Raw genomic sequence first — 19816 nt, 5'->3', positions numbered from 1 at the left:
ATTCAGCACCAGCGCAGGAATAATAGCTTTCTGAATGCACGAGGCAGTGCGTCTGATGCTTCATAAGTCTGGCAAATATTATTCCTCTCCACGATCCGCTATGACGGAGCATTTGTGTCATAACTTTCCACGACCTGGAGTATAACCAGCATACGTGTGTGCGTGAGCTTGAATACAGTGTGATGCTTGATTTTGTATTTTTTTTTCTCCCCGCATATCTCTTTATGGATTGAATCTATGGCTCGTTACTCCCACTATTCTTTTGCTATTTTCCCATTTTCTCTTCTATTGGAGGCGAACTGGGGGTCCATTATGCTGTAATTTCCCATCCGTGGGTTTCAGCCAGAGCTACTTGTGGCGAGCGTGGGTCCAATCAGCTGCACCCTCGTGTGCAGAGTTGGATAGAGAGTCACTCTGAAGAGGCACACAATCTCATTAAGATTCTGTGCCGACTGTAAGTTAGATTGCAATAAAATCCCGACATGTTATTTTAAAGGTCCGAGCCATTCGTCAAATTGTTATCTAAAGCTGCTGACTGGCATAATTGACATTTGGAGGCAGTCAGCAAACACAAGACCCATTTTGTAGCCTGGGCAAATATGTGGACCTGTATGGGAACCGTGTATGTTGCCTCAGAGAGGAGGATCAATGCGATCGGTCGCGTGTGTCAGTGGGTTTCTGAGTGAGAGCCCTCACATGCTGCTGCACCAAACTGCATTAATATTGTGGGTGCCCAGTAATGGCTGCGTGCTCAAGGACCTCTCTTGGTTGCGGTGACTCACACTTTCTCAAAACACCCTCATATTGCCTCTGTTTTTGTGCCATTGACTGTTTTTGGAGTTTCAATTGAGTGTGTTTTTGTGTCGCTTAGCTGCGTACTTATGTGTGTTTGGCTAACAGCTAACAAAACTACTAGCGCACACACTGCTGAGCCTCTCTCAGCCGCCACTAAATGGGCAAACGTTTTTTGCTTGATATGCAACTTCAACAATTATGCGGTTACAAAAAAATATATTTTATGTTGATCGACTAATTCACCAAAGGACTGCAAACTTTGCGTAAAACTAAAGATCAGCACATTGTCGAGCATATTATAAAGCTGCTGAGCATCTATTAATGCTCAAACTTCAGATGATCCTCCTGCATGTGGCTCATGCTTAACGCCTGGCAGCACACGCGAAACAACACATGCTAAACATACACTTCATTATCGTGTGAATGTGGGAACAGACTGTCCCAGGTCCTAAAATATCCCATTCACTTCTTTTGATGCGTACTTAATGGCAGCTCCTGCAGTCTCAAACCGGAGCCGAGTATCTTCGCAGTAGCGGACGCAGAAGTGGTTTTCAAGAAAAAAGAGTGGGCTGAGGTTCACTGGTGCGTGGGTGTGGAACTGTACTGGCTGTAACTGCTACACCAAACAACATCCGCGAGTAGGAGGGACACCATGTGTGAGGCCGAGGCGGAGAGCGAGGAAGGAGAGGAGATGAGAGGAGATGGGATGCAGGGATGAATGTGGAATTGAGTGGCTGGTGACAGAACGACAATAGAGTCTGGGAGGGCGGCTGGATAGAAGGTGGTGCTGAGTGGTAGGAGGCCTGCTGTCTGTCTCTTCTGTCACCATCGTGTCAAACAGCGTCTTTGTTTGCTCCATTGTAAGCCACACACGTTAGCAATTCCGGATAACTAGCTTACGACCTACAGTGGCAACCTCGCTGAGCTAAGGAGCTAATTACACTTTGTGGGGTTCAAAAGTTAGTGTATGTATTTCCCAACTCAGCCCATCGATACTTTCCCTTGCCCTACTTTGTAATAGATTTAGTCAAGTCTACACTCCAGCTACCCTAAACTCCATATTCAAGATAGCTTTATGTTTGGAAGGCATGGCTTTTTCTCTTGGACGTATAGCTTTAGCCTCTGAAGATGTAGCCACTGAGCACATATTTTACTTATTGTAAACTGCATATATGCCATTTGAGGATGGAAAGCTTGACAAGGGCTAGTGCTGGAGTCATCTATGTATGCAGAGAGGAAAGTGCTAAGATATAGGCCCACAAATGAACATTAATGCTATATTAATTAAAGGGCTGTTTTTCAAAAGCTGTTATGGAAGCATTTCATGTTTTCTAAGATATTCATGTGTAAAGGAATATTCAAGGGCTTTCATGTCAATTTACAGCAAAAACATATATGCTTTTGAATATTTAAAGCTGTTATTCTTGCCACTATCTTAACGAAGATGTCAGGGAAGATGAAGACAATAAAGGTGACAGAAAATGATGGATGCCCTCACCCTTAAACAGCAACGTGAGCAGTCACGCGCGCATTTGCATATGGACTTGCGCTGTATGTACACACACAAACGAGCAGTATATGTGTGCTTAGAGGAGAATAATTGATGTTGTGGGTCGCCTTCCGCATGAATGTATGATGCCCTGAATCCCGGGCTGCTTTTCCGTCAGAGAGCAGGGTAATTGGCATCCAACCACACCTCTTACAAGAGAGAGGAAAATATATACTGAGACGGCTGGGGAAAGTAAAGGAAGCGACACGGGGTGAGAGAGATGCCAAGACAGGGCAGAAACCCGGGCATAGAAGAGGGAAAAGGTGGGAGGGAATTAAAGGCTGGGCAGTGGCACATGTAACGGAGGAAACCTGGTCATTAGCCAGTCTTGCGGGGAGGGAGCCTTTGATGTGCTTCACACTTCCTGCCAAGAGCACGGGAGCAGGACCACTAGACACTAAACTTTAATTGTCGCCACCCGCAGGGGACGTGCCACTTCCCTGAAAGAAGTGCACTCTGGCGCGCTCGCCACGGCACATCCACACACGCCGCGCACACGCAGCCAGGGTTGATGGCCCAACGCAATGCGGCACGCGCGCCTCATTGCGAGATGAGGACAAAGACGCAGCGAGAACGAGGGCGACTCAAAGTGACGCACTTGTGGGAAGACTGAGAGGGAGAAAAAAAAGGAAAATGTGTAGCCTCAAAAGAGATGTTAAAAATACCCCGAAAAAAAAAGCAAACAAAAGGATGATCTACTCTTTGTGTCCTTTTTCCAGACTGGGTGTGGCTCCTCCTCATAAGCATAACTTCTGTGAGAAATTTTGTTATTAATAAACATCAAACAGCTTTTACTTCCCCGCTACGGCTGTGGAGAAGCTGCCTCCCTGAACGAGTCTCCACTGACCAGATTATATGGCAGTTGGTTAGGGAGCATCAATAAAGTCCTGTGTCTGGGACTTGATGTACACATTAAAGAAACAGATTAATTTAGGAGCTCGGCGTGCGACAAATGAAATCCAAAGTTCACTATGTGCCATAGCAGAATACCCCAGTGAGCAGTGAGGATTGTTGAAGTACTCTTCTGTACGTCCCTTCAAGTTAGCAACGCAAATGAATCCCATGAACTACGATGTCGCAAATGATTTTCTAACCTGACAGATTGCTCCAACGTGTCGGCCTGTTTTCCAATTAATTGCTCTGGGAGACAAAAATCTCTGAAGAAAATGGCCATCGAGGGCCTATAAATAACGCACGATTTGATGTGTTTCACAACACCAGTTGACGATGACAGCGAAGGATTTACACGCCGCGTAAACCTCTCTTATGCGTTGGCATTTATTTTTTTTCTGAGCATCCGTGTTTCATTTTTGGTTCCGTGAATAATAATTTGGGGTTTTAAAGAGATCCCTTGTGTTTTCTGCAGGTTATTGACAAACTACTTTGTTTATTTCACCATTGCACTTGTTTATTTCACCATTAAGTGCGAAGGCTAAACACAACATGTACCTTCACTTTGAGGGTGTGAAAGCTTTTGTATTATCTGCTACTGTCACACTGATGGATTGTATTGACTGGTTTGATTGATTGGAGTCCTCAGCTGCATTTTGTTGGCATCAGTGTGATGACCAAACCTTTAACTCCAGTGTCACCTCTCAGGGTCAATGGCCACCCTACGTGGACACAATTTGTGCGTTAAATCTCGACGTTTACATTGTGTTTTGGTTCAGTACCATCCCAGCATCCTTGCATCAGCCCGCAGTTACTTAAGGGATACTTCAAAGGCGGCGCATTTTCTTCACTTCAACCCAATTAGAAGCACTGACGAACACAACTTTGGCTCTGAGGATTTTAGATCAACAGATCAAGCTTTGGCACGGATTTCTTTGCTACCGAAATGGATTAAATAATCAGTATCTTGAAAATACGCCAACACTCGATATGAACAATATCATCGAAAACATATCATCCACTTGTCATGCGTGATTCCCGAAGGAAATCAAGTGTGCGCACAACACATTGCAGTAGCGCATATTTACCTGTGGAAAAGACTACGTTTCTGGACACCAACTTGTAATCGACAATGGAGAACTGAGGCAACTCGATCCGCGTCACCCCGGTGACAGCCGTCTCGCCTCCTTTCCAGTAGAACTCGATGTCGTCTGTGGTGTAGCCATCTGCACAAGAAACGCACACACACATGCACCAAGGTGTAACCATCTGTCTAACCCTCACAGGAGACCAAGATATGCAGTGTTGCTGATCCTCCAACTGGGCTGTCAGTTGGGAAGAAGCATGTTTGAAGTTGTTTCCAAGAATCAGACGTTGCTTTGAAAGCAAGTGAGCTCATATGTTCCTGTTGAGTGCACAAAAATGTCAGAAGACTTACAAAAATAGCTCAAAATGTCTTGTCTTTTCTTTTTTTATTATTCAAAAACAGACACTATTAGCAACAAATCTGAAAAAAAACTGCAATGTGCTCCAACCTTATCTGCATTTGAGAAACAGGCTTTAGTTGATTTTAACTTGCAAGGACACCAACAGGAACTTTTCCTGACTTGATGTTTTGTACCCCATTTAGTGACTCAATCACTCCAAATCTAAATGATATTTGGTCTTATATGGATAGATTTGTCTGGGTCCACAGATTCAAAGAAAAAGTAATTGTGTTTTTGAGCTGACGGTTAAAAAAAACAGGTCAAAGCATAAGGTTTGTTGTTATAGCGCCACCATTTGGCCAAATAACAAATACCCCTGGGTCTCCAGCAATGCATAAATCGGACGAACGTAGCATCCAGTGTTAATAGAGCGTGACAGGATGTGCTGCTTCAATTTGACCGTTCTTTCTTCTAAACTGTTTCTCAAAAGTCTCCAAACTTGCAATAATTCATCTGTTAAAAAAACAAACATTTAAGGTGAGCTCATGGATTCTGTCACATTGCCATATCAGGTGAACCCGATCCTTCTACTGTAGCACCTGAGGCGGATTTACAGCGAATACACACACTGTGTTGGTTTTCTCCTCAGCCTGCATATTGTGCTGACAGTCAGTCCTGACGGCATTCGGTCTTTGTACTCACAGCTCTCTATCTCCAGAGTGCAGTTCTGCTCGTCCAGTGGATACCTCCTCAGATCCATCATACATGCTGCTGTTGTAGTGATCCTGAACAAAGAGACATAGGAGAGGTCGCAGGAGAGAATATGTTAGCTACTGTATGCGATCCACACAAATTGTATTGAAAAGAAGACGGATGGTAAGGAATAAAGGAAGAGGTAACTCGCATTTTATTTCCCATTTGAATTGTTGTTATAAAAATAGCAAAGGAAGTAGTAACTTAACAAGGAACCATGCAGGACTGTGGGAATATAAATAGATTAAAGCATTAAGGTGATAGCACTTGACGTTGTCCTATCATCTTAAAAGGAAACCAAATGTCCATTTGTTTTGACACTAAGTTCCTGGGTTGGCATCATATTACTGGCAAGTATTGGCATTGTCGTCTTAAAATAAGATTATGGCACCGCCTCCGAGGTAAAAGGCTGACTGTGCAACTGTACACATGATAATGCTATAGATCGCAGACAGAAAAGCAGTCGTTCTCACCCTGGTATTTTAAATCCACCCATATCCCCCGAACCAACAGGCTCCCCTCCATCCAGTGATTAAGTGAAAATGTGTGCAAGTAAAGATGATATTAATGCAACACATTTTGGCAGAGTTTAGTGCCTGCTCATCTGAACTGGGTCATGAAGAGGTATCCCTTTGTTTATCAGATGTATGAGCTCACACAGTTAAAATAAGCAGCGAAGTGAAATGCAAATTCAGAATGATTTCGGCTGTCCTGATTAACTGCTTGGCAGTAAGCCACTCGATGTCTCCGTTCGATCAAGACTCATGAGGCTGCTTGTTAGAGGTGTTGTTATTATACCGCTAAAATTAGCAACATAACCTGGTGTCTGCAATATATAGATGTATTATTGTGACAGGGCATTTTCTTATTTGGACTACTAATATGTGACTTTACACCATTATAATATCAAACCTGTCTGTTGTGTCACTTTTTTTTAGCAAATTCACTTAAAACTGCACTGCAGACTTCAAGTAACTATGAAGCAGAGCTGAAAAAGTGTTCAATCGTTTTTCTTTATGACATTTTTCAGTGACCTTTTATTTCATAATGTCACTTTGCATGACAGGTGTCGTCAGCAGCCACCGCCTCTCCTGAGCTGGAAGCTCAACAAATGCTACAAGATGTAGCCAGTTAGCTCCTCTTCTTCAGAGCTACAATGTCAAAGTAACTCTGAAGTAACCCAGTGGTACTGTAGATAAACACAGTACTGACTTCTCCTTTTATTCAGCTGAACAAGTTTGAACACACTCCCTAAACAGCCTGCTAACTTGCCACGCGGGGTTAGCATCAAAACAAAGGTCCAGTGTTACCGGTAGCAGCTAATGTTAGCCGGTTAATTCAGCCTCACCTGACATACGTTTATTGAGGAGCTCATTACACAAACACCACGTCACACATCTTCCTCTGGCTTTGATCTCTTGAAAGCATTGCAAGGCCTATAAGTAGCCCACAAGGCTAAGTGCTATGAACTCCACTTGCATAATCAAGCATGGCTGTATGACTGTAAAGTATGAACACTGACGGATGCAAACCCAAGTATGCGCACAAACACACACACACAAACACACACACGAGCGCACACGTTTTCCTCTCTGCACTCTAATAATTCAAAGCATGCATCCATATTCATAGGTCACACCAACTCGTCTGAACCTGCCTGTCGAAAAGATCAATGGAAATTCAAAACAAGGGCTTTATGAAACAAATATCAAACAACAGCTGCAAGCTTCACATTGCATTAGGGCACTGTCTAACCTGTTCAGACTTCATTTCATGGCTGATCTCTGGCTGCGCCTTCCCTCCCTCCCTTGAAAATGCAATGCCGGGGTGCCCTTGAGCACGACACATAATCCTCTGGCTGCTCAGCGGCCAGCGGCAGAAGACTGCCAAGTTCTCAACGGGGGCAGCCGTGGTGCCGTAACAGGGCTTTAAACACAGAGAACGAACTTGACGCTGGGAAACATCGGGGAATGTTTTTTGAGCCTGAGCTTCACTTCGCTGCCTGCTGTGGGGAGTTGTTGCCCAGAAGTTTCACGTTGTAGATTATAGATTACAAAAGCTCACTCCTGGCAGTGTATTGAAAAACACAACAAATGGTTGCATGTCGAGTCAGTTTAGTGCTTTCTGGTTTTCTTATTGTACACAAGTGTACAGTTAACTTTGTAAAAAGGACGCAGCAATTTTTTGCAGATACTCAGACTGGAGGAAATCGTGTATTTGTTGGGGACTATGTGGATTAACAGTTTTGGAGAATCTTTTGAGTAGTTTTTGGGCAATGATGGAGCTCCATAACACAGAGGAATAAGGCTACACAATGATGCTTCATGGTAGGATCAGTGAATTGTTGGTTTTGTCTCAAGATTTATTCACCACCCTTTTGCGTCCATTTTTAATTTTTTTTTACATTTTTGCGTGGATCGCGAAGCGGGACCCACCTGAGGCCGTAGAGAACGGTTCCGTCCGGATGCAGGCGGATCATTCGGTTTTTGACGGTGACTCCGTGGACGAAAGACTTCTTGTCGTTGAGGAAGTATGTGTCGGGGACCCAGAGCTGGTCGGCAACCCTGTTATCCAGGGTCAAGTTGAGGGGGATTCCTAAGTAGGCGAGACGCTTGTCCCTCCAGTACTGTTGGAAATACATGGTCAGCGTGTAGTCCTGTGGACACAAACACAGGGAAAAGAGACGATTAGAAAGAGTCACAGCTGATACAGACATGTGTGATCCATGAATCATACGGACTCCTCACGTCCTCCTGCATGGAACAAGCTGCTGCGGACCTCACAAGCAAATATTAACCGCTCTGAAATATTTACTCTGCCCATTCCCCCGCTGTTAGAGCTCCTAATATTTATCTGACATGACACATCCTCCTACAAGGTGGACTGAGTGTTGGGCCAAGGGCTCTCTGCCGCTGCCCTCCCCTCCGCAACACGGTTACCCATACAGTAATGTGCCGTTGTACACCAAGCGTGGACATACTGACTGACTCATGTTGCTTCAGCCTTAGTGGAAAATGTTCACCTGTGATATCCGTAGCGTATTCCCAGTGCCAGCAGTGATTCACAAAGCCGAGGAGTTGAACTGTAATGGAGCCCAACAGCTTTTCAAACATATGTTGCCTTTCATTTCATTCCAATAGACTGACTCCAGAGATGTACAGAATTGTTTTTTCCCTCGCAAATACATGAAACATATTGTCAACTAATAATATCCAATGGCTTCTTTTACTTTGATGGTTTTTTTTAATGCAGTTTTGTTAAATGCTTAGCTACTGTTATTTCCCCTTCTTATGGGACCCAAATGCAAGCGCGTACCTTAAGTGACACTTTATTGTTCTATCCTCTGGGATAATCTCTAATTTCTAAAGCTAATAGGGATTTCTGCAACCCCCACAATGCATGTTTCTACAGAAATACTGAATCTACTCCTAATTGCCGAATACGTACTGTAAAAGCTTTGGAGTTCTTTTACCACTTCCTGTAAATGTAGCTGCATTAGCTCAGTCAATGGCTATTCTCCTATAAATCACCTCAATCTGCTGAGCTCAAACTACACTTTATAAACACAGGTAGTTATTGGATTTCTTTAAAATCACTCAAGTGTTTGCAAACATTTACGAGTTGGAGTCTCTGTATCTGTCTCTGTGACAATCCCTCGCCATCTGGCACCTAAGCCAAATAAGCATTGGCAAGTCGCACTTAAATCCAGACATGAGGATACTATTAGTTCAGGGATATTCAGCATTTTTAGGACGGCTGTGTGAGTAAAAGAATATTTTTTTAATTAAATAGGGCGGTAAGAAAATAAATGTTTGTGTTTTGCCTTGATTCAAGTAGTATTTGAGCAGAACGGAAGCAGCAGCGAAGAAAGAGGACAGAGCCCCTCCCTTCTTCCTTCCACATCACATAATCCACTTACCCAAGCTAACAGTCTCTCTTCTCTATTTCTGTATTTCTCTCAGTCTCTCTCTCTCTCTCTCTCTCTCTCTTCCTCTCGGGGCCGTGCCATGATCTCCCCTCTGCCCGCTGTGGCGTGGAAATGCAACCAGCCCGCACCGAGCTGGCACCGGCAAAGGCACACATGTCCGTCGGTGCTGCAGATTTCAGGTTCGCCCCGAACGTAAATGCAAAATTATAATTTTTTTTTTTTTTTTAAACGAGGATTAAAAGGCCACTGGAACGAGCACGGCTTCCCAAAAAAAAAAACAGAAAGAAAAAAAAGAATGCGTGTTATGTAAGCGTGATAGTTATTTGTCTCAACACTGTGTTGCAGAGAAAACACTTGAGGTTTCACATTTGCATGAGAGAAGGGGATGAAATACGATTATGACTGCATGTTAATTATTCATTCCTTTATTTTTTTACTAATACTTCAATCCTCAATGAGCATGTTTTCCAGGATTGGTTCGCGCACCGAGACGTGAACAGGGAAGCTCTTAGTCAGCACAGGATACAGATTGGTCCCCCAGCAGGAGGAGGAAAGCTTATTGGCACCAAGCCATAAATGTATGGCGGCGGCACCGGGGCCCGTTTGGTGTCCGCAGCCTCCGTGGTGATGGAGTCTTTCTGGTTGTGGCTAGTTATTACCGATCCAGCCATGTGGGAAGAAAAATACTAACATTCCAACGATGCGGTACTACGATAGAAATATTTTTTCTGTAACGCTACTGTCATCTATCTGCAAATACGCTGAATACTTTTGTGTGAAAAATACCAAAACCCTCCGTTTCCAGTTCAAATGTGAGGACCTCCATTGGTTTCCAGTAAAAAGATCAACCTAAAACTCCTGAAACCATGGGATTCCTAACCGAGTCCGCCACCGATCTAGCATATGGAGTTATGTTTACTTGTCATGAGGAGGGCCCCTCAGCGTGTGAACAGCTGTGTAATAGAGCGCTGCAGGAAACTAGTCAACGTGTTTGCTCTTCCTGTTCCTTTCGTCTTGGAGTCAATGTTTTTTTTGGGATGCTTTTGGGGGTTTTGATGCCTGAAAAAAAGGTCTGTGATTAAGCTCAAGAGATTTAAATGTCTTGTAAACCTCCTCTCAGTTTAGGTTTGACAGTAAAACACATCTTCCAAGGAGCTTGGGCGTGGGGTTAAAGAGGCTGGGCCTAATGAAGGATGCTATTGAGTTGCATTATTGGAAATGTCGGAGGCTCCTTTGGCGCTGGACCAATCCTGGGGACTAAAGGTCAGGACGTCTCTGCTGCAATTATGACTCAGAATTCTTATTAAAATCTGTCCCTCTTGCACTTTATGGTTGTGCAATATTACATCATAAATCAAAGAGGTTTAAGTACCCACTTTCAACTGAGTCCTGTGTCACAAAATAACCTTTAAAGATGTTTTCTTAATGCATTAGTGTTTAATAAAGGTCTCTGATTGCCATACTGTACTGGTTGAGGCTGTGGGTGAAACATAGAAGCTGCTGGGGTCGTCTGCTGGATCAACAGGGGAACAACTCTTTCTGTGGCCGCAAAGTCCCTTAGCGGGTTAATTCAGCCGTAACAGACTACTTTTTGTCTTTCTTTTGATTCCGTAGTAGTAGATGAACTAAGACCCCTACAAGTTGAAATCCCCCTCCACGAGGTGAAACCAAGCACAAGTTAGTTCAGTTATACCAGAATTTAGGAGACTTAATCCACCAAAAGAAGAGCAAACAGTACCGAGGGCTTTCCTCAAAGGAGAAAAGCTTTTGCTCTTCTCCAGACTCGCTGAGGCAGGAGTTTGATTGACATATGGTGAAACCAGTCATCTTCCATGTCATTTTTTAAAGTGCCTGCCCTTTTCCAAACGGTTTCACAATGACGGCTTCTCGAACAAGTGCCAGCGCCTGCTTCATCGCGTGTGAAGCTGGAAATAAGGATCCGAATGTCACCCAATCTGCACCAGACGATCATCGCCAGTCGCGGCAATATAGCAATGAAAGATGCACTGCTCCGCTCTGGCGGATGAATACATCAAGTCAACCGTCCCTCTGTGCCTGTAAGTGATGAGAATAAATCCTTGTCAATTTTCAGGATTTCATGACATAAAGGGCAATAAGTGTTATCAGTCATAGTCTCATTAGGAGGGCGATGTGGATTGATCACAGCATGCGGCAAAAATGAAATCTCCTGTTAAGACTTGCACCCCCCACCCCCCAACTTTACCCCCACCCTCCCTCATCAATCCTTACAAATGACTAATGTCACTTTCACACCGCCTCGTTTTGACCCTTATCAAATCACTCTTCCCACCCTCCTCCCGTCCCCAGAGAGGAGTCTCACTTTCGGTATGCATTTCCATCTCCCGCCTGAGTGTCAGCAGGTGGGCAGCGCAGCGGGCGGGCAACAGCGATGCATAAATGATGCAAATTAACCGTGTAGCCTGTACAAACAGGAGCCCTCATTAATGTTGCATGGAGACAATCAAATCGAATTTCAGATGAGGACGGGTGCAGCTTTGCAGTACCTGCCATGCAACTTGTGGGAGGAGGGGGGGGGGGGGGGGTTCTATGAACTAGGCCTGTATGTCATAAATTATTGACAGCGCTCCCGCAACACATGAATTCCCACAGCTTTACCACTGCTGTGGGGTTATTAGCATATGTTTTCAGCCGAGATAATGAGTGACCGGTGGAAATGATTTCCAGCAAGCCTCAATTATTCAATTAACTCGACTGGGATAATCGCTCTCATTCGGGGTGTGCGAGAATTCAGATAAGCAGGGTTTTGGATGCGAAGTGACCCATATTCAATTTAATCTCTCCCCCTCTCTGCGGCGCCAGCGCACCGACTGCTTGGTCGCGATACCGCCGGTATCTAGGAAACATCCCGCGAACATTGTTGAGTCACATGGCATCACGCTCTCTGTCCCGACCGGCTCATCCTCGTGGGCCGCGGCACAATGGGAGCGGATGCGGGGAGAAAAAAAAACAATGCGCTGACGAACCCGAAAAATCACCAGTCGCTTCGGCGAGGAACAATGAAACGGCCCCGCAGCTCCACGAGTCCCCGAAACTTCACGCATCTCGATGCGGCGATAGAAGAAAAAACAATGATACATGTAATCCCTGTGTACTCCGCGTGAACCCACGTTTCATGTAAAGCAATTTGAGTCACTTCAGTGTAATTTCGGAGCCCTCCCTCGGGACGCCCCCGAGGCGGTGTATCACCGCAGTGCGGGGGAATCCCTCAGCGGATCCCTTTTCCCCTCCTTCTGCTGCTATAGAATGGTAAAAATAGCTCTGTCCCTTATTGAGCCGGGCTCTTTCCTCCAAATGACAGCGCTTGGCCTTCAATGTACGAGATAATTCCCTCACTGTCTGATACTTTATGATGTATTGCCTTATAACAGGTAAGAGGAGAGGGAACGACATTAGTATAATAAATGTTCTCCTTTATGAAGAGAGCCGCTGCGGTACACATAACTGTACACAACATTGTTTTATTGGTGTGTATCACATACAGTCCCTTGAAAATGTCTTTCTTTTACACTAAAATGTAACTTTCCGAATTTATTTGTTTGCCTTTATCGCTGGATTTTAGGAGAATGCAGAGTCTGAGTCCAGGATCCATTTTCTTTTCTTATTTGTGAATGGTCTCAAAAAGTGTGTCATATGCTTAAATAACTAATACAGTCCGTGAAAGCGCAGCTCGTGGGGCGGAGCAGGTTCCAGAGGTCTTTTATTTAGGAAAGTTGCCAAAGAGTCGATATCCTGCAACACGGGAACTCAAAAGAAGAAAAGGGAATGGTATATAAATAAAGTATGCGCTGGTCCAAGCAGCGACACGGCGCAGCGTGAGAATCACTGTGAACGGATCTGGAAGCTGAAGGAGCACGCGTGGACGCTTGTCGAAGTCACAAACTTTGTCTTCTTTAGGATTTTCTCTTCAGCGGGTCAGTATTCAGTGGGTGTGTGCGTTCATGCTAAAGAAGCTATTTGACCCACCAATAATACAACGATCCACCTGAACCCAGGAGGCGTGATTTGACTTTCTAAACACATGACAGCTGTTCTCTCGTTCAAGAATGTTCGCGGTGAGATTTGCCATAGGGAACTAGTTTTATGTCCGCGGTAACTGTCGTGAACATCTGATACGATGACAGCTCTGCTGTGTGAAAACAACCCAGTGTCGTGTTCCATCTTCTCGCTGCGCAGGTCTTTACTCTCCATAGAGCCGCCCGATCCGTTACAGTTAGCCGACTCAGACCGTTGACTGATGACCTTTTCTACAACCCCCGCCATCATAAATCCAGTTCATAGTTTACTGGCCCTCTTTTTGTATTTGCTCCAGCGTAACAGCTGCTTGAGTGCCACTGAGCGAGGAAATGAGGCCGGCGCCCCGTCAACTTTACAATCCCCCCGGAACGAGACGCGCCGCCGCCGCTTCAAGGTGAACGCGGCTCCGAATAGCGAGGCCATCGGCCGCGATGGAGCCGGACAGCTAGGGGGGCCGGCAAGACCGTGGGGGCGAATCGCACGGCCTTTATTCACTCAGCGGGTTGGCAGCGCAAAAACCAGGAAGTGCCCGCTCTGTGCTTGCTCGAAACCTCAGTGATCATCACTTCACCCTGCAGCGTGCGCTCCCCAGAGGCCAATTACGTTCCATCAGGCAGGAAGCCGGATGCAGGATAAAAGACATGGGGGTATATTAAGCCACACTCAGAGCCCGCAGAAAAAAAACTATGTGCTCTTTTGCACGGCTGGAAGACCTATATAAAATAATTAGGGTAACATAGTTTGCGCATATAGGCAACATCTGATTCCAAGATGTATTTAATGCCGTCTGTGGATACCTTGGTGGCTGTGGCGTTGTACTTTATGGGCTTGTTTTCTTCCTGGTGCACAACGAAAATGAACAGGCAGCGGGAACATTTGGAGAAAGAGAGATCTTTTCACCTCTCCATAATGACAGATTTTTTTTCTTCTTCTTCTTCTTTTTGACACCCACACGGCTGCGTGTGGGTGTCTGGATGACTAGCTTGTTCAGCCTGTTACTGCAACTACATTCACAGCGACCGACTCTGGTCATTCAACCCCAGCCCCCCCCACACCCTCTCACCGCTCCCCCCGTGCGTGGAGAGCGCTACCGCCATAGTGATGTTTAATGCCCACCCCCAAAAAAAGAATGATGATGCCATTAGGTACACAATGGGCTAGGATGAAGGCCTTGATGGCTCTCAGTATCACGTTGGTCTGAGGTCATGGAAATGACCTCACTAGGCGGCTGTCACTTTGATTTCCACCTCCACACCTTACATTCAACCAGTTGTCCGATATCACAACAGCTATTTAAAAAGAGCGTTTATTTCACAGTGATCCTTTGCAAAGTACACAGCGCTGCCTCAGCACGCACACACACACACACACACACACACACATGATCTAGTTGGCCCCGCTCTGATCTCGACCTGCCGTGTGCGTTGTCTCATCAGCCGAGGCCTCCCGGCTCACCACATGCTAACCTCGGAGGTAATTAGTGTGCCTTTCTCAGCCGCTTCAGCATCTGCCAGCGCCGGCGCCCACGAAGGCTCCTGGCGTGGAGGACTCGGGTCGACCTGCCCCTCCAGGTGGGTATCGGCGGACGAGCCAGATGCCACATTCCCTTTTCCCGTCTCGTGATCTCTCGCCTCCCCTTTCTGCATCTTCCCTTTTCCTGTTCTCACATCTTCGCTCACCCCACCCTCGCTCGCTCTGCTGCTCTCTGTTTCGCTCAGACACTCAATACATCTTTAGATCTGCTCGTCCTCCTTTACGGCTGATAGAGTGTTGGGTCCAGTTCAATTCCCAGGGCAAAGATCATCTTGGACTCTTCACGTGGTTCGAGGGGAATGAACTCCCACTGCACGTCAAATAAAACCGTGTGCACAGCAAACGTGCACATAACCAGCAGTATTATGGTTAAAGGGCTGTACACAATTTATTGGGTCTCTCTCTCTCTCTGACGCTCTGTTGCTTCACTAATTCCCACGTAAAACTTGTTTCATTACTTATTCTTTTACCTTCTGTTACGATGCAGATTAAATCAAAGAAGGTAAAGATATAATTGAATTGTAAATATCCAGAGAGATCCAGGGGAATTCTGTCCTTCTCAACCCTGACACATTGGTACACACACACACACACACGCACACACACATAACATAAATCCATTCCTATCTGTGCAGCTCCTCTCCCCCTAATGAGTTGTATACAGTCCCTAATGTAGTACTTTTGATGGCCTGCATAGACTAAGCATCTGTTTGTATGTTTGATGTTACACACTTTCACATTCACATGCATGAAAACACGCATACATTAACTTGTAATACCCGTGGGTGTATTATTATTGACTCCCACTTGTTTTTCTACCCAGTCACCCAGTCACCTCCACCTAAGCCCCCGCAGCCGATGCCTCAACTTATCGGCAACTTTATCGCTCCATACACACTCGTGATTTATCCACAGAGCGTTGAGCTGTTCTGTTTTTCTCTTTGTGTGAAAAGGAGAGAGAGAGTCAGAGAGAGAGAGAGAAAGAGCCTCACATCAGGGCTGAAATTTGGCAGTATTGTTCTGCAAAATCTGCGCTTCTTTTAGAACAAGCTGCATTGGATCCAGACCCCCCCCCCCCCTCTTTCAGCAACGCGAGCAGTGCTTGTCAACTTTTCAAACACGTTTCCCAGTTCTGCCTGTGGGTGAAGGGGTTTCAGTGTCGGAAGTTTTGTAGAGATTAAAGCAAGATGGAGCCTCCTAAAATAAAGAAGCAGAGAGAAAGCGAGAGAGGGAGAGCAGCAGCATTTGTCGGTCCGTGTTGTTTAGCGTTGCTCAATGGATAAACCATGGCACTGTCACAGTCTGGACAAAAGCGCTCATTATCCATTTTCCCGCTGGAGAAATCCCTCGTGATATGAAGCCGCAGACGGCGTTGGATGAAAAGCATCCACCAAATGTCACAAAACGCTGGTGCGTGAAAAAAAATGAATAACAAACGGCTTGACCGGTCTTGTTTTGGCTTGCGCGCTGGATCACAGCCGGGGATTGTTCATCTAACAGGCGCAGACGCACGTGCACGGTCCCCCCAGTGCACTGTTGGCGATGGGAAACAGACCTAATTAATTATCTATTTGAGTGTCATCTCAGCTGTCTGATTCCCCGGCCTTCGCAAGCTCTGCGGAGAACAGCAGTCTTTGGCTTGCAAGGTGACGTTAGCAACCGGCAAGCTAAGCTCAGAGCGCGAGTCATATAGAAGCTGAAGTTCATTGCAGAGTGCACGCGATATTGTTTGAAACATTTGGGATTTTGCATTGCAGTCCCTCCCTGCGTGATATTTCATGTGAATTTAAGACACAGATGTTTACGGCTGAGATTTCTAGTCCCATAATAATGTAACTTTGAACAACTCTGTCTGCTACAAATGATGAATGTTTATTTAATACTAATGTGGCATGTAGGTACAGATGTATAATGAATGAGATGAAACATGAAGATCAAGGGTCACGAGAATAAAAGTGTAAAGAAATGCTCAGAGTGAACGAATATACCAATAAATACAGCATAAAAATGTCAGAAAAGAGTGAAAATGCCAAGTTGATGTCTTCAAATTGCTCAATTTACTCTCATATAAGACAAATCAAACAGCAAATCCTCTCACAGGGTTGAAATGCATCAGCACTACAAGTTCTTGTTTAAAGCCCTGAGCACTGGAAAGAGGCTGCAAAGTCAAAGCCAGGAATCACCGGGTGAAGAAACTATTGAGTCATTACTATTGATCAACACCGGCCCACACACACATACACAGCTCCCACCAGATGAATAGCGATCCTTTTCTAATATGGTGCAGTAAAAATCTAGCCCTTTTCTCCCTCCTCAGTAGATGCGGTCAATAAGGAACTGTGGCGTGTGATGTGATGCTCGTAAAGAGGTCCAGGTGCACCCAGCTGCACTCCTGACTGACCCGAGTTCAACCCCTCGATGCAGCGACCCTTGTCGCTGTGACACGGGCTCGCGGCTAATGAAAGTCGCAGCGTCAACCGCCAGCGGCCCCGTGAAACGCGTGGGAGCCGAGGTGTCGATCTACAATCGGCTGTTGTGGCTCGTGGGCTTTTTAGACAACCCGGGTCCAGGTTTAGGACGCAATAGCCTGAAGTAACTGTCCGGCATGTGAGGGCCGACACGACGCAGACTTGCAAATTAGCAAATCCAATCAGGAGTGCCTCGATAGCGCTCTGCTCGGTGAGGCCTCATGGGAGGACACTGCTGAAACACTGTGGCCCAGAGGTTAACAAGCAGAGCTTTGTGCTTGCTGCGATTAACACGAAAAACAACATTTAGAGTGAGGAGAGAGGAGTCCACCTCGTCCTCACTCCATGTCCCGTCCATGCGTTGCATGTGGACTGCGCTGAAAAGGAAACCCACGGTTGCAGCTCTAATCTCTCCTCTGTAAGCGAGCGGCTGTCTGAGGTTCGGCATTGTTGGAAGCTGCATTGTGTTATTTTAATTTTGCTCTCTTTTACGCTGAGCGGCTCTGTTGCATGTAAGGCAACACTGCGCCGGCAGTGTGCACGAGATAAAGACGTTTTATTGCTTACAGGAAACCCAGCCCATCCATCTGGGCATCACATAATGGCCTGCGAGGGGGGGAGAAGAAAATAACGGGATTTACATCAGCACTTCCCTACTACAGCGAGACAGCCTGAAATCACGTTGTGTGAGTGCCAATGTATAGAAGCAGCGGGACTCTGAGTGTGTGTATGTTTTCTTCTCTGTGTGTGTGTGCGTGTGTGTGTGTGTGTTATGCGGCTGAATAAACACATAAGACACTCTTTAATGTGCAGATTCACTCACCATGTTGACTTCTGACACCATGTCTATGCTGGCCACGTCTATGCTCATGCCGACTGCAACAGGGGCGCCTGGAAGAGGTTAAACAGCAGAACATGTGTATATGTATGTCTCTCTCTCTCTCTCTCTCTCTCTCTCTCTCTCTCTCTCTCTCTCTCTCTCTCTCTCTCTCTCTCTCTCTCTCTCTATATATATATATATATATATATATATATATATATATATATATATATATATATATATATATATATGCCTGCACCTGACCACAACACTGTAAATGGCGCCAAAAATAAAGCTGCCTATAGGCGTGGAGGGACATTTTGATGGAGGCACAAATACCTCCAAAGTCTGGCCTCAGTCGGATGTCGTATCCCTTCAGTAGTTTGTCCACCGTCTCCTTCACGAAAGACATGTTGCCCGGTTCGTTGACGCTGAAACGACAGCAGACACAAGAGGGAACAGAGGTGGGGGGGTGAAAGAGGGGGTGAGGGGGCAGACATCACCTTGACTCCCGTGTCAATCAGCCCGGGCAATAACCTTGACTTCAGCAGAAAGACAACAGCACTCACCTCTTCGCGCAGCACACAATCGAACCGACAACCAGCGCGGACAAGACGCGGAATTGACGGACCCTGTGCAGAGCAACCATCACCCCTATCCTGTGTGTGTGTGTGTGTGCGCGCGCGTGTGTGTGTGTATGTCTCTCTCGCGCTCTCTCTTTCCCCGTTGTTTACAAAAGCAGCAAGAGTGGAGAGGTTCCGGGCGTAAAATCAGAGTAAATCCATTGATTGCCCGGAGAGGAGAAAGTCGACTGAGAGGAGGTGGGGAGGGGGTTAAAAAGTCAGCAGCCCGCCGCGGACGGAGTCAGATGTGAAATATGGGCACACATCGCCTCCACCGGCATGAAAGCCTGGCTGCGCGTTGTTTTTTTGCCGTCTGTGGCCGCGCGAGATGGAGAGGCTGTTACGCTGGGGAGCCGGAGCGCATATTGATGAGGCGCTGCTGCTGCTGCTGGTGGCGGGGAAGGCACTCGGCTTGTTCAAACGAGAGACGAAGCCCAGCACCTACACTGTAAAAATAATACCACGCCACCAGTAGCTGCATATAGTCGGTCTGGTTCTTCTTTCTTTCTTTATTTTCCCAGTAAAGCTCTTTTGCCTGTTTGTCTCATTATTTATTTATTACCTTACATATTTTGCTGGTTGTTTTTGTTTGCTCTTGTCTTCACGTTCGTGTTCTGTTGCGTCTGTTATTGTCTATTGTGTAAAGCGTCTTTGTGTACTATGAAAAGTGCTATATAAGTTGAAACTAGTATTAGTATTATTCTAATGCAAATTTACTTAGCCTAAATGATTATTCCATTTATTCCATTTTCATGGAATAATTGGTTGACTTTGTTGCCTTTTTTCAATATTTTAGTGTTCTTTCATTAGGTATAGAAAAGTTTCACTTTCATTTAGGACACATTTCATTTCATGTAATCAATTTGTATTATTAATATTATTTTAATAATTTGACCTGTTCGACTTCTTTTTTATAGGGATTTTTTTTTAAAAAAGAGTCAATTATTTTCTCCTCAGATAAATACATTAAATT

At 45.5% G+C, this 19816-nt stretch overlaps 1 protein-coding gene across 2 annotated transcripts in view; it reads right to left on the bottom strand.

The window, feature by feature from the left end:
• Nucleotides 1-19237, bottom strand: part of LOC137794042 (gamma-aminobutyric acid receptor subunit beta-3-like) — a 30459-nt gene extending 11222 nt beyond the window's left edge. Inside the window, exons 1-6 of one of the 2 annotated variants that reach the window (XM_068590605.1) lie at nucleotides 18790-19237; nucleotides 18560-18651; nucleotides 18224-18291; nucleotides 7851-8071; nucleotides 5365-5447; nucleotides 4324-4461 (exon numbers count right to left, since the gene is read on the bottom strand). In XM_068590605.1, coding sequence (XP_068446706.1) covers nucleotides 4324-4461; nucleotides 5365-5447; nucleotides 7851-8071; nucleotides 18224-18291; nucleotides 18560-18651; nucleotides 18790-18869 — 682 coding nt within the window. In that variant the 5' untranslated portion in view covers nucleotides 18870-19237. The remainder of the gene's footprint in view (nucleotides 1-4323; nucleotides 4462-5364; nucleotides 5448-7850; nucleotides 8072-18223; nucleotides 18292-18559; nucleotides 18652-18789) is intronic. The other variant, XM_068590606.1, reaches the window with a different exon arrangement.
• Nucleotides 19238-19816: the final 579 nt, after the last annotated feature.

This window comes from Clinocottus analis, unplaced genomic scaffold, assembly GCF_023055335.1.
Source record: "Clinocottus analis isolate CAN_PGR_092001 unplaced genomic scaffold, fCliAna1.0.p SCAF_24, whole genome shotgun sequence".
Lineage (NCBI taxonomy): Eukaryota > Metazoa > Chordata > Actinopteri > Perciformes > Cottidae > Clinocottus > Clinocottus analis.
This window is presented reverse-complemented; position numbering and strand designations above follow the sequence as displayed.